Source organism: Oryctolagus cuniculus, chromosome 2 (assembly GCF_964237555.1).
Source record: "Oryctolagus cuniculus chromosome 2, mOryCun1.1, whole genome shotgun sequence".
Taxonomy (NCBI): Eukaryota; Metazoa; Chordata; class Mammalia; order Lagomorpha; family Leporidae; genus Oryctolagus; species Oryctolagus cuniculus.
Window position 1 is genome coordinate 48,831,788 of NC_091433.1, and position 14,198 is coordinate 48,845,985.

The window sequence follows — 14,198 nt, forward strand, 5'->3', positions numbered from 1 at the left end:
TGCACATACATGTATTGTACTAAAGTTCCACAGATACAAAGGTGGATGACACAGAACAAAGACATCAAAACAAAAGGTACTCTGGAACATCAGCTCCATTAAAGCAGGGGCCTCATGGGCTTTCACCAGGGCCTAGAATAGTGCCCGGGAGTTGGTGGGTGCCTGATTTGCAACCACTGCTGGACTTCCAAAACATCTGCAAATGCATCAAATCCATTTTTAAGTAGGGGAGTTAACTGTGCCTCTTTGTAAGCAAATGTGTTTATATGCATAGACATACCAAGTAGCAACACCAAAATGCCAGTGGTGAAGGGCAGCACTGTTTATCTTTTCAAGTCTCTCATTTTTTTTTAAGATTTATTAATTTATTCAAAAGTGAGAGTTAGAGACAGAAAGGAAGACCCAGAGAGATCTTCCATCTGCTGGTTCACTCTCCAGATGGCCTTACAGGCCAGGAGCTGGGTCAGCCCAAAGCCAGGAGCCAGGAGCTTCTTCCAGGTCTCCAATGTGGGTAGCAGGGGCCCAAGTACTTGGGTCAGCTTCAGCTGTTTTTCCAGGCCATCAGCAGGGAGCTGGATGAGAAGTAAAGCAGCCAGGACACAAACAGGTGCCCATATGAGATGCCAGCAGCCCAGATGGTGGCTTTACCTGCTATGCCCCAGTTTCTAAGTTTTGCTTAGCTATATTTTCTACTACAGTATTACATTTACTTTATACTACATGTATAACCTTTACAGAAAGAAGGGGAAAAAAACCATTTTATTTTGATTTGATAACAGAATAGCAAGATTATATGCTTTAAGAAATGGGAAAAAAAATCAGAAAGCGCTTTTCATTTGACAGTGGTGAAATGGGAGGTGGCCTTTCCCCAAAAGAGTAGAAATAGTTCTGTTGCTTTGGCTGAGAATTTCAGGAGCTCCAGGTGATGAGCCACGTGCTTACCTGAAGTTCAAAGCCTGCCTGATCCATGAAGGATTTCGTGAGCTCCTCAGCAAACTGATTTATGGCACGGAGGAAAACCCTGGAGAAGAAAAACAACAGATAAAGGAGGCTGTTTTATGTCCTTTGAAACGTTTTCCCACCATCCTGGAAAATGAAACCAAAGTGAACCTGGCCTTGGCAACAGAAGACCTTATGCTGGAGCACTTGGCGTCCTTGCAGACCAAGAACTGAGCACAGTGTACAGAAAAGGTACCCAGGGTCCACTTCCTAGAATGCCCCAGAACAGCTGCTCAGGGCCTTAGAGGGCAGAGCTCAGACTCCACACAAGGCCTCCTGACCTTTAGACCAGGGCAATTTACATTCTATTGTGATGCTTCTCTTTTAAAGTGTAGGGTAGCTGATGCAATTTTTTTCTCTAATATGTACACACTTTGGGAGGATTTTTCTACTCAGATATCAGGCCCATGGTGAATGAACAAAAATTCTTAAAGTAATAAACTGCTTTATTTAGTTATAAAAATTTAAAACTCCTTTAATATAATGTATATTTCATTCCCTTCCTTTCTATTCAACATGTATTTGTTGTAGGCCAGCAACTGCAAAGCACTGGCTTGGGTGCTGTGTTGTAAGACACAGGTTCTGGTCTTAAGAAATTTACAACTTGAAAATCTACCATGCACTGACCTAAGAGTATGAAAAAAATCTCCCAAGAAGGTTTCAAAAGTGTATGGGAAATCAAAGGAAGACAGATGACATCGAGGTCAGAAAGGCTTCCTTTGCAGGTGACATTTGAGAAGGACCCGACCAACACGTGGAACGTTGGCAGCCAGAGATTATGGGAAGTTACTGCAGATGGAAGCTGAGTGGGGGCACAGCAGATACCATGTGTGCAGGGATAGACTGGGAAGAGGCCTGTTGGATTGCAGCAAAGACTGTACACACAGGGAATTTGCAGCAAATACAGCTCAACAGGCAGCAATGGCCTTGGGGATCGGGATGAGGGAGGTCATTGGGAGCCAAAGATGCCAGGGAGAGGTGATGTTGAGGGCTGATAGGAGAGCAGCGAGAAAGCTGGACCACCGAGGAAGAGAGAAGCCCACTCTGGAGGAGAAGCCCACTCTGGAGCAGCTGCGTGGTCCAGGTACAGTCCAGATCACCAGCACATGAAGGAGCATCACAAAGTAAGAAGATCCTTACTTTGCAGGTGGTGGATTTGAGAACAGAGATTGAACAGTCCTTCCCAAAGTCCACACAGCAGACCCAAGTCTGGAGTCAGACGCCTACAGGGGGCCTTGGCTGTTCTCACCTGCTCTGCGTCATATTCATGACCATCCAATCTTTGGCATATACATTCTTTCCAATAAGATCCTTAAACATGATAAAAGTTTCCATGAGAAAGTCCTGCAGAGAACAAAGGAAGAAGGGTTGGGGGTGGGGGGACACATGGTTGTATTCAGAGCCTTCTTGCAGCCCAAGACCTAGAAGGAGAACTACAGCAGAACAAAGTGTTCCTAACAGCTCACTGCTCTCAAAGTGTCCTAACAGCTCACTGCTCACAAAGCTATTAAAGATAACGCAGCATCCTGGCAGTGAGCTGCCATTTGACTGTTACATCACATGGCCCTTTAAGAAAAGTCAGGACAGAAAAACTGCTCACATTTTACAAATGGCAAACCTGAGCCTGAGAAAAATGCAATGACTTGTGTAAGATCACAGCGACTAGAAAGCAAGATGGCTGGGGTGGGGACTCAGCACTCTGGACCCCAGGGGTTTACAGCTGGTCTCTCTTTAGTCCCACCAGGCGGCACCAGAATATGGCTGTCACACTCACAAACGATTGTGAGAACACAAAAGCTTCTAGTATCTGGGTCCAATTCTCCATTCTCAGGGTTAGAACAGAACAAAAATGCTACACATAAGAAGCAGATGTGCGATTCCTCCTGAGATAGAAACACTGTGATGTGTAGTTGGGAAGAAGGGTCCTAAGTGGACTCTAATAAAAGGAGATTACAGCAGTGGCTTATGGTGACTGTAATAACCAATAATGTGAGCATAAAGAGGAAAAAAACCCAAGGGGGTGTGTGTGAGAAAAAAGTAATTCAGAAACAGAATGATTATTCTAAAAATCAAAGCCAAGATGTTTGAAAGCATTCTTATTGGTTAGCTGAATTTGGACACCTTCCTTGGGATTCCTGAAATGCAGATCCAGACCAGCTTCTCTGGCACTAGGCTGCGCGGTTCTACCCCAGGAAGCACGTGGTACTGTAGGAGGCTCATGGTACCTGAGGGGAGGAAGCCCAGGCTCTAGTCCAGTGTACTTTGTGAGACACTGTCCAGGTATGTTTACTTCTTGCATTCATGTTTGCCTAACAGTGTAGGAATGGATAAGGCTCTGGCTGGGAAGTGTGTACCACCCTCAAGTCATCCCCCTGGGTCAATGGTGAGTCACACTTACCTACCTTTAATTCTGAAATCATGTATGTTCCATGAGTTTAAATTTTTTTCATCACATACTTTACATGTGTCCATCCATTTATTAATTATTCTATTAACTTTTCCATTCAGATCAACAAGAACTCATGGCTTGTCAAACAAGGCTTAAATTGGGATGCCAGTGACCTGTGTCTGATCCAACTCTACATTCAACTCTTGATTATTAGAGTAAGTAAAAGGGCAGCATAAAGGCAACTCACAGAGAAGCCAGGACCTTGCTTTATCCACCACTTCCCACCACCTGTCATGGGCCTCACTCAGAGGTGGCCGTAGATGGTGACACAGGACTGTCCACTGGAGGCTCTGACACTGAGGACTGCAGGCTTGGGCAAGTGGCTGGCCTCTTTCTCCAGGCCTTAATTCCTCATGGGAAGAATTCTTTAATTTTTCCTTAATTCCTCTTTTAATTAGATAATGTGGAGTTGAGTCTGCTTTTTCCCTTACTTAACTGTGGAGAAAAACTATCAGAATTTTACTTAAGAATGCCATATACTAATAGCTTTCTGAAGATATTTTTTTAAAAAGCTCATTGAAATATTTTTATTAATTTTATTTTATGCTATAATAATAATAATAGGGTTACTATTATAAAGAGTTAGTCTTCACAGTCATTAACTATATGCCAAGCACATAGCTAGGCATTTTCTTTTTTTCATTTTTTTTTTTTTTGACAGGCAGAGTGGACAGTGAGAGAGACAGACAGAGAGAAAGGTCTTCCTTTACCATTGGTTCACTCTCCAATGGCTGCTGCGGCCAGTGCACTGCGCTGATCTGAAGCCAGGGGCCAGGTGCTTCTCCTGGTCTCCCATGTGGGTGCAGGGCCCAAGCACTTGGGCCATCCTCTACTGCACTCCCGGGCCACAGCAGAGAGCTGGACTGGAGGAAGGGCAACCGGGACAGAATCCGGTGCCCCGACTGGGACTAGAACCCGGTGTGCCGGCGCCACAAGGCGGAGGATTAGCCTATTGAGCCGCGGCGCCAGCCGCTAGGCATTTTCTATGCATGGATTCAATCAAGACAAGATTGAATCTGCCCAGATCCACAGTAATATGTTCCAAGACCCCAAGGGAATGACTGAGAATGCAGATAGCACCGAATCTTATAAAAACCATGCTTTTTCTTATACACACCTATGATAGAGTTTAATTTATAATTATATACTGTCAAAAATTTATCTAAAACTTATGAATTATTTATTTCCATTTAATAGTTTTAGACCAATGTTGACTGTGGGTTACTGAAACCACAGAAAGCAAAATCACAGATAAGAGGGGACCTGGCACTGCTATTAGCCCTCAGAGTAAGGTGCTCTTACAGTAGTATGTCTGTTCATATTATGGATGGGCATCACCAAAAGGTGGGTGACTGGCAAGAGAGAAGCTGCAAGCCCTTGGGTGTACTGGTGGTATACGCTCAGTAGGAAACAGGCAGGAAGCAGCAGATCCACAGCATAAAGGAGACTGGAATATGAACAGATGATGGGAAGCTATCCAGAGTAAAGGCCAGTGCCATCAATTTGCTAATCCAGTTCCACATCCAGTGTACTGCTCTACAAGATGAGCTAACATCCCTATGGGTAACTTAACGGCCACTAGCAACTCGCTGACTGCAAAGCTCCTGGAGCAGATGTCCAAGGCCTAACCTTGCTGTATGCTTCCTAGCAACTCTGAGAATGATTTTCCTGTTTAAAACACCAGGGAATGGACTCCCTTTACCTAAAGCCAACTCACAAACAACACTGTAAGAGACAGGGTATTACCTCTTGTTTCCTTCTCCAAAATGGTGATATCAAGCACTTCTTAGAAACTCTGCACATCCCTGTCTTCCAAATCCTTGTCATGGTGCCAGCAACTACTGTCACCACAAATGAGATCCTAGACTCTCTTCAGAGAGTCTCCTAAATGAAGAGTGTGTCTCTGAAAACTCTCTCTAAATTCAAGAGACTAGACGAGTGTGATGATGTTTTGATATCTATCTACAGTGTTCCTCTTGAAATCACATCAAAGACAGAAGGAAAGCATCAACTCTTTCCCTTGCATAATCACTGAGGACAGCCACAGAGTACTGGAGGTGGGTGGGGAGGGAATCCTGGACTCATGATGTGCAGTTTCATTTCCTTTTTAACTGAATATAAGTCTGTAGGTTACCAGTATCCAGCAAGGATGACTTACAATGATGTCTTGTCTGGTTTTGAAAGTGCTGATATAGTGGCTGTAGTGGCTGTCTTCCATCTGCCGTAGGATTGCAATCATGCAAGCCACAAAACTCCCCTAGGAGAAAAAACAGAAATCCAGGGCTCAAACCACCATGAAACAAAGCAAGATTCGGGCACCTCAGACTTTGGTCTTACTGCCCAATGAGCTATGCAGGAGCCCTGCCAAACCAGAAACACACCACATTCTAAAAGTCTGAAGGGCAAATTTTGTGGTTTCTGCTACAAACTACCTCTTTCCAGGTTTGAGTCAGGGAATCTGGAAGGCATGTGGCACCTCATTAAAAGCTATGACTTGTAGAATCCAGAAGGTCAATGGATTCTAACTCCAGGATCTCAACTAGTTTGCAACTGAGATATAACAACTTGTGTCGTTTCGAGTTTCTTGTGGAGAGAGTGGGACCACAGAAGTCCACGGAAAGGGCCTGATATTGTGGGGCCGTGGGTTAAGCACCTATGAATTGGTACAGTTTATAGGTTAGTACGTCTCCTAATATTTAATTATTACAAATAAGCCATATGTATTAGGCCATGTATATTTCCTCTTGCATATTTCTCTTTGTGTCTGTGTCTCTTGGTTCGTCTTTTCCCAGCTGTTGTTCCATCTCATGCTCATTTCTCAAGCATTCTCACTGTACTTCTCTTGCATTTGTCTCTATTCAAAGATCCAGGCTGTGCCCACTCCTTTTCTCTACTTTTAACCGAAGTGTGGCTTCTGTCACCTTTATATTCAAGGTCTCATCTTGTCCTTCATTCAAGTTCTTGAGTTCATTTAAATAAAGAGGGAGATAACAGATGATGTCATGCTGAATAGGTAAATTTAAACTCAGATAAAGTATTACCTATATGCTAATATACAATTTCTTTAATAGCACAGTTAGCAATCTTTCTTTCTTTCTAAGTTCTTTAAAGGCATGGTAGAAAAAGCTTGGTAACAGTGATTAATGGTACATCTGGTGTCTTTTTCTTAAATTTCACAAAATTTATAAAATACTACAGATGCTATTCTAAGAGCTTTTCATCCCCTTCATTTTATCTTTTTTTCTTTTTTTTTATTTTTATTTGACAGGTAGAGTTACAGACAGTGAGAGAGAGAGACAGAGAGAAAGGTCTTCCTTCCGTTGGTTCACTCCCCTAATGGCCACCATAGCCGGTGCACTGCACCGATCCGAAGCCAGGAGCCAGTGCTTCTCCTGGTCTCCCATGCGGGTGCAGGGGCCAAGCACTTGGGCCATCCTCCACTGCCCTCCCAGGCCACAGCAGAGAGCTGGCCTGGAAGAGGAGCAACCGGGACTAGAACCCAATGCTTATATGGGATGCCAGCGACGCAGGCGGAGGATTAACAAAGTGAGCCACAGCGCCGGCCCCACATCCCCTTCATTTTCTTCTCAATCTGCTAAATTGGATTTAGTCTTTTCATAATTTTAATAAATTATGAAAAGATTAGTGAAACAATGCTAATTGATTAAAAATATCCTCAACTTCTATTTCTAAGCACATAAGCAATTTGACTCATTTTCTCTAAGTCATTTTACCCTCAAAAAGTCAGTAGTTGAAAAGCTAAATCAGTCAACCTACATATTTTATTTCTGCACAGTTAATAGCAATACTATCAGTGCCCGGAAATAACATGTGATTGATAGACTTTATGTTTTCCTCACTCTTGGTATTGAGGAACACTGTCAGAACAATTGCCAACAATTCTACTTCTCTGCAGGTGTCAACCTTGATTTTACATGAGGAATTCTGCAATTCCCACAGACCTTTCTATGTGAACCCTTTCTCCCTCAGATCTTTCCTTGAGAGTGAGAGATGCGGGAGCAGCCCAGTTAAACACTACTCCTTTAATACGAGGTCTGAATCCTCTTAGAAGACGCTTTAGGTCTGTGTGGGTTTAATCCAGCGAGAAGACAGCTTCGCTGGTAGTCATCTCTCCTGATTTTTATTTGGAACAGCTCTCCCCGCCTGATGTGGTTTTCACAGGTGCAGCATCCTAGGTTCTGCCCTGCTGTTATCTCCTCCTGAGGGGCTCTTCCCCAGGTATCCACACAGCTCACTCCCTCCCTGTCTTCACGTTTTTGCCCAATTTTTGCCTTCTCTGGGAAGCTATTAACACTTTACAGCCTCGAACTTACGCCTCTCTGAGCCTGACTTCCCTTATCCTGCTCATTTTTGTCTTCTGCAGCACCTGTCTCATTCTGACGACACTCTGCAGCTCATTTTGTTGTTGTCATTGTTCCTGGGAGAAGACTGCTCCCTCCAGGGCAGCACCTTTGACTGCGCTGTTCATGGGCTTATCTCCAGGGTCCAGAACAGCACCTGCCATACAGAAGTTTCCTAACACAGATCTGTTGAATGAACGCAGGGGTTCTCCTTACCAAAGCAATTTGACAGAGTTCTTTCCTAGGTCTTCTGATTAAAATCTAACATTAGCTTTTTTTTTGGCAGGCAGAGTGGACAGTGAGAGAGAGAGACAGAGACAGAGACAGAGAGAAAGGTCTTCCTTTGCTGTTGGTTCACCCTCCAATGGCTGCCGCGGCCAGCGCGCTGCGGCCAGCGCACTGCGCTGATCCGAAGGCAGGAGCCAGGTACTTATCCTGGCCTCCCATGGGGTGCAGGGCCCAAGGACTTGGGCCATCCTCCACTGCACTTCCCTGGCCATAGCAGAGAGCTGGCCTGGAAGAAGGGCAACCAGGACAGAATCTGGCGCCCTGACCAGAACTAGAACCTGGTGTGCCGGCGCCACAAGGCGGAGGATTAGCCTAGTGAGCCGCGGCGCCAGCCAAAATCTAACATTAGCTTTTAATACAGCAAACAGAAGAAGCCTCACTCTAATGACGACCACTATGCTTCTCAGTAGCTACCAGTGGCCTCAATCAGACTTTACTGACACCTGTTTACATGTAGTAGATGGAAAACAATAAGCTAGACAAACACTAGTCCTTCTAGAGCACACTAATCACAAGTTCTCTAAAATGTTTGCTTTTGTCCTTGGCTGGTTCTAGCCAGGGCAAATGATCTGACATGGAGTAAACAAAAATCCATGTCCAAACAAGATCAGCTCAGGGTTTTCATCAATAAACTGTGATGGAGGGGCAAGTGAATTTCATCCCCAACCATTGGCCCTGAAGATCTCCAACAGGCAGGTGGGACACAGAGCTCCAGTGGGGAGCGCGTCATCCCCCAAAGAGACACTCACGATGTGGGGAGACTGCCGGTTCATCCCAATCACCGTCCGGTTGATCCTTCTCAGCAGCCGCTCCATTATCATCTTTATGTGCGAGGCCGTGGGGCCCTGGGAACAAGAGAGACACAGGATGTGACACCGTGTCTTCTGACTTGGCTTCACTTTCATTAAAGGATACTTGGACACATGAGTTTTCCCTTTCCATCTCATTATGATACTTCCTGCAAAACAGTTTCTTATCCAGCAGGGAAAAACACTAAGTTGACAACATAAGTCAGATGAACATAACCAGTTCTACCGTTGAGAAGGTGTGTGTTATGCAGGGCCTGTACCCCCTAATAATTCTGGTTAGTCAGGCTCACCAAGAGCTTACCATGGACACCAACATAAAAAGTCCCCATCCATGTAAAGTGCTCAGTTCTAACACTGAGCAAATAAGAGTTGTCCAGGACAGTTTGGCAACACACATGTGGGACATGAAAGGCAGAAATGTAGAGTTCTTACCATCTTCTGTGCCCAGGGTGGGGAAAAAACAAACAGGAAATTCAACTCAAGGGGATTGGTATGGAGGGGATGGGTGCATCTCCTACAAAAAGGTGTGTTGTGTGATAGTATTAGGACATTGGGTTTTAGCTGTGGTCATAAGGGTGGACCTTGTTGTAATAAATTTAGTGCTCCTCTTAGAGGGCTTCTTCCCTCCTCCTTCTCTCATCACGTGAGCACATAGGGAGAAGGAAGCCACCTACAAGCTCTACATTTACAAGGAGAGAGCTCTCACCAGAACTCAGCCACGATCTTGAATTTCCAGCTTCCAGAATGATGAGAATACAAAATTTCTTGGGTGTAGGTTTGGCACAGGTGTCAAGCCACTGCTTGGTAAGCCTGCATCCTAAATGAGACGCTTGGGTTTGAGTCCTGGCTTCTTACCAGTTCACATCCAGGGAGGTAGCAGGTAATGGCTCAAGCACTTGGGTCCCTGCCACTCACATGGTAGATATGGATGGAGTTTCCTGCTCCTGGCTTCAGTGGGCATTTGGAAAGTGAACAGGTGTCTGTCTCTTTGAACAGCACGAGTGCTGATGAATATGTTAATTTGTTAACAGTCATCATGTGTATGTATACTAAATCATCACGTCCTACACACTGAATATATGCAGTCTTCATGACTTAAATATTTTTAAAATAAGGAAATAAAATGTTAACAAGTAAAATATGTAAACAGTGATTTTGTTATTTGAAGCAGTAAGCAGGATTTCCCACTAGCAAGTTAGCTCCACAAGGGCAAGGTGCTTGCTTGGGTTCACAGCCATTAACCTAGCCTTTCCCAGGACCGATACGAGGGGCCAGTTCAATAGGTATTTATGAGCTGAATGTGTAACTCAAGGTACAAAGTGGTAAGAGCCTTGAAGAGACAAAAGGAGAACAGGAAAGGAAGCAGCAGGGTGTGGAGTGTTTACAGGACGGCAACAGAAACAACCCCACGGAGCAGCTACTGCCGCTGACCTGGAAAAACGAAGATGACTGCAGGAATGCAGTGGGGAAGAAGAAGGACACCTGGACCTTACAAAAAGGCATGAAGAACGAATGTAGTGATTAGTGCCTCAAATTCATTGAGAGAAGAGGATAATGGAAGATACATTATTGAGTTAGTTCATGCACACAAAAATGTTTATGGTAGGAAAAAATACCATGACCATTAACAAAAGATTATTGGACTTACTACAGAAACACAATTGGACTCACTACAGAAACACAGCTGGAAAGACCAGTAAGTTTGAATGCTTCTGCTCATTACAGGAGACACTATTTGGAAGATACAAAGAACTCCCTCTCCAACCACCACCAGAAAAATCCACCCTAAATCAATTAAATCGCCACATACAGGATTTACATAGTCAAGTGATTTCTGAAGAATGTTTCTGTGTGATGAAAAGGTGCATAGAGATGGTATGGTGTATATTAGAAAGCAGGATCTAAAGGCCATCTAGAATGATTCCCACATACTACTAAATAGGAAAGTGAGGCACTGAGAGATTTGCCCAAGGACAAATTGCTGCAGAGTTGGGTTTTATTTCTTTTTCTTTTCTTTTCTTTTCTTTTCTTTTCTTTTCTTTTCTTTTCTTTCTTTCTTTTTTTTTTCTTTTTTTTTTTTTTTTTTTTTTTTGACAGGCAGAGTGGACAGTGAGAGAGAGAGACAGAGAGAAAGGTCTTCCTTTGCCGTTGGTTCACCCCCCCCCCCCAATGGCCGCTGATCCGAAGCCAGGAGCCAGGTGCTTCTCCTGGTCTCCCATGCGGGTGCAGGACCCAAGGACCTGGGCCATCCTCCACTGCCTTCCTGGGCCACAGCAGAGAGCTGGAATGGAAGAGCAGCAACCGGGACAGAATCCGGTGCCCCAACTGGGACTAGAACCCGGAATGCTGGCGCTGCAGGCAGAGGATTAGCCTAGTGAGCTGCAATGCTGCCGGGTTTTATTTTTTAAGATGTATGTATTTATCTATTTGAAGGTCAGAGTTAGAGAGAGAGGGGAGGAGACAAAGAAGAGAGAGATCTTCCAGAGATCTTCATTCCCTAGATGGCTGCAATAGCCAGCTCTGGGCCAGGCCAAAGCCAGGAGCCAGGAGCCAGGAGCTTCATCCAGGTCTCCAACACAGATGGCAGGGGCCCAAACATTTGGATCATCTTCCACTGCATTTCCCAGGCCATCAGCAGGGAGCTGGATGGGAAGTGGAGCAGCTAGGACATGAACTGGTGCCCATACGGAATATTAGTATTGCAGATGGTGGCTATGCCACAATGTTGGCCCCTGTAGAGTGATTTTATGGGGACTAGAAACCAAATATCCAGATTCCCACATTTCAGATTAATTTCAAATCACAGATCTGTGCTTTGTAAAACACTGGAATCCTGGCTAACCCAAAGCGTCTTCTACTTTGTTGCTAAACTGAGAGGGTTTAGAGCTTTTTTTACTATGTCAAATAATTACTGAGTCACAAGAGTTACGTTAAAAAATGCTGTGTTTATGACATGATTAGTCACAGTTGTTTATTTGCTGCAAAGTCCTTGGTTAGGAACCAAATCCCCAATCATAACACTCCTTGGGGATATTTATTCCATTTTAAAATGTAGTTTCTAGGAACACATCTAGGCAAAATAAAAATGGGGGAGGGAAAACGCCTTGTAATGAGTAAATATCACATCATGTAACAATACAAACAGTAAGTGGGCCACAGGGGCTCCAGAGGTGGAGGGACAAGGCAGGGGAGTAGCTGACAACAGCAATGTTGTCCTCCTTGCTTCTCTGGTTGAGACATGGGTGGATCAGCAGGAAAGCACCTGTGCCTCTGTGAATGACTGACGGGAGAAAAGTTAGGCCATGAACAAGCTACTGTGGACCCTGGCAGGTGAGCTAAGGATTTAACTATGAGAAAAGGTCCAGGGTTCTTCATGTTCTTTGGCAGAGCTGAACCTAAAGGTACTGGTAAGAGAAAGGGTTCCCTGTGCTGTGGGGCACCCCTGCCATGCACTGACCACAGGGCTGGTGAGCATAGTCTGGGCAAAGAGGCCTTTCTCCTGAGCCCTGAACTGCTCAACTTGAACAGTCTGTAAAGTTCTCCAGTCTCTCTCACTGGAGATCTGCAAAGGCCACAGGGCTGTGCTGTCTCTACATGGTAAATTTAGGCAGGTGCAGCTCCACGTGTCTTGAGGGGGAAAATGAGGGGACAGATCACAGAAAAAGGCAAGATAAGAAAACACAATTTCCTTGGTGCAGAGAGAGCATCAGTGTCAGAGACGCTATAAAATGAGAACAGATGCTGAGAAAGAATTCAAATCCTGGCTCTGCTTCCACTCTCAGCTTCTGCAAATGTGCACCCTTGGAGACAGCAGGTGATGATGGGTTCTGCCACCCATGTGGAAGCCCCAAATTGAGTTCCAGGCTCCTGGCTTTGGCCTGGCTCAGTCATGACTATTGCAGACATTTGGGAAGTGAACCAGCAGATGGGAGCTCTCTCTGTCTGCCTCTCTCTCTCTGCCTTTCAAATAAAATAAAGCTTAAAAAATGAAAATGAAAATTTAGAAGCTCAGGAATGTCTACAGTAGGGTTGTCCAGCACTACAGGATGAGGCTACAGGTTTCTGCATAAAAACTGAAGGTCTCCATAGTGGTGGGGATCTTAAGGGTAGTCACAGGGATCTCAATGGCAAGCAATTTTTACAAGCCAAGAAAGTCAGCCAACGGATGCCCCAATTAGTAAGGTGACTTCATGTGGACCTGGATTTGCCAAGGAGACTCTGGCCTCTCTAGTCACCTTTAAAATGGACACAGCTGGCTCTAATGCCCATGTGCATTAGAGATAAGGAAGGTCACAGTCTCGCCTGCAAGGGGCAAAGGGCTAGCGTGAGCCCCGGCTGGCTCGCTGACGACTTACCACATCCTTCCTGTCCAGCACCTCCAGGATGTTGCTCAGGAGCTGTGAGCTGGCCTCATGGTCAGGCTTGCTGGAGTTGTCGTCTAACTGGCCGCTCAGCTGGTCGGTCAGCAGTGGCAGCAGCACTTCTCTGCACTCTGAGAAAGAAGACGCAATGACTTGCATCGGCAGTGCCACCCCCTGCATTACCGTCTTCTCCCCACAGTCCTCTCTGACTGTTCCCTAGCTCCAAGCTCTGGGGTCAGCCTTGCAGGGCTGGGGTTCCCCTGGGCCACAGAGGAGCATGTGGTTTTAGGCCTGGAACTTCAGCCTTGTCACTGAATTAGAAAAACTGAGGAAATTCCTGCTAGCACAGGTAAATGCGGGGATGCAGTGAAAGGTTTAAAATCTGTAACCACTTCTCTACCTGCTAGGCTGATACAGGAAAGCTAAGCCATATGAAACTAATGAAAACTAAATAAATCACACGCTTTCTATTTTTTTTTTTTTTTATGTAGAAGAGCCAAGTATTGGACTTTGGAATGGGAGCACAATGATTTAGGCTTGTTGGCTACATGCTTAACTCTGCTTACAAAATGAAAAGTGTTTTATTGTTGTAAGCATTTTCTTCCCTCCCTGCCACCTTCTCCTCCCAGAGTAAGTTCTAGCACTCTGGCTCCCTTGCCTCCACCTCCTAAAAAGAGCCCTTATTTATAGTGTTGGCCAATTCTGTGGTGTAGACACTGCCACTATGATCAATTCTCAGCTACTAATGTCACGTCACTGACCATTGTTGAGACAGCACAACCAGCTCTCCTTGCCCGTCTCTGCACCGCCCAGTACCTGCCCTGTGGTTTGTACGGTTATGTGACACACATAGGTGAAAGAAGATGGATTTGTCCAAAAGGACCACCTTTCCCGTTTGCCCGGCACTTTCTGGGGTTCTCTTATGAGAACA

At 45.0% G+C, this 14,198-nt stretch overlaps 1 protein-coding gene across 3 annotated transcripts in view; it reads right to left on the reverse strand.

Moving 5' to 3' along the window:
• Positions 1-14,198, reverse strand: part of DOCK5 (dedicator of cytokinesis 5) — a 222,176-nt gene that overhangs the window by 52,560 nt on the left and 155,418 nt on the right. For all 3 annotated transcript variants that reach the window (XR_007913841.2, XM_017338016.3, XM_051832054.2), the window contains exons 26-30: positions 13,262-13,398; positions 8,847-8,942; positions 5,607-5,705; positions 2,249-2,343; positions 943-1,021 (exon numbers count right to left, since the gene is read on the reverse strand). Coding sequence is in view for 2 of the 3 variants with exons in the window: in XM_017338016.3 (XP_017193505.2) it covers positions 943-1,021; positions 2,249-2,343; positions 5,607-5,705; positions 8,847-8,942; positions 13,262-13,398 (506 nt within the window). In the remaining variant the exon portion in view is untranslated. The remainder of the gene's footprint in view (positions 1-942; positions 1,022-2,248; positions 2,344-5,606; positions 5,706-8,846; positions 8,943-13,261; positions 13,399-14,198) is intronic.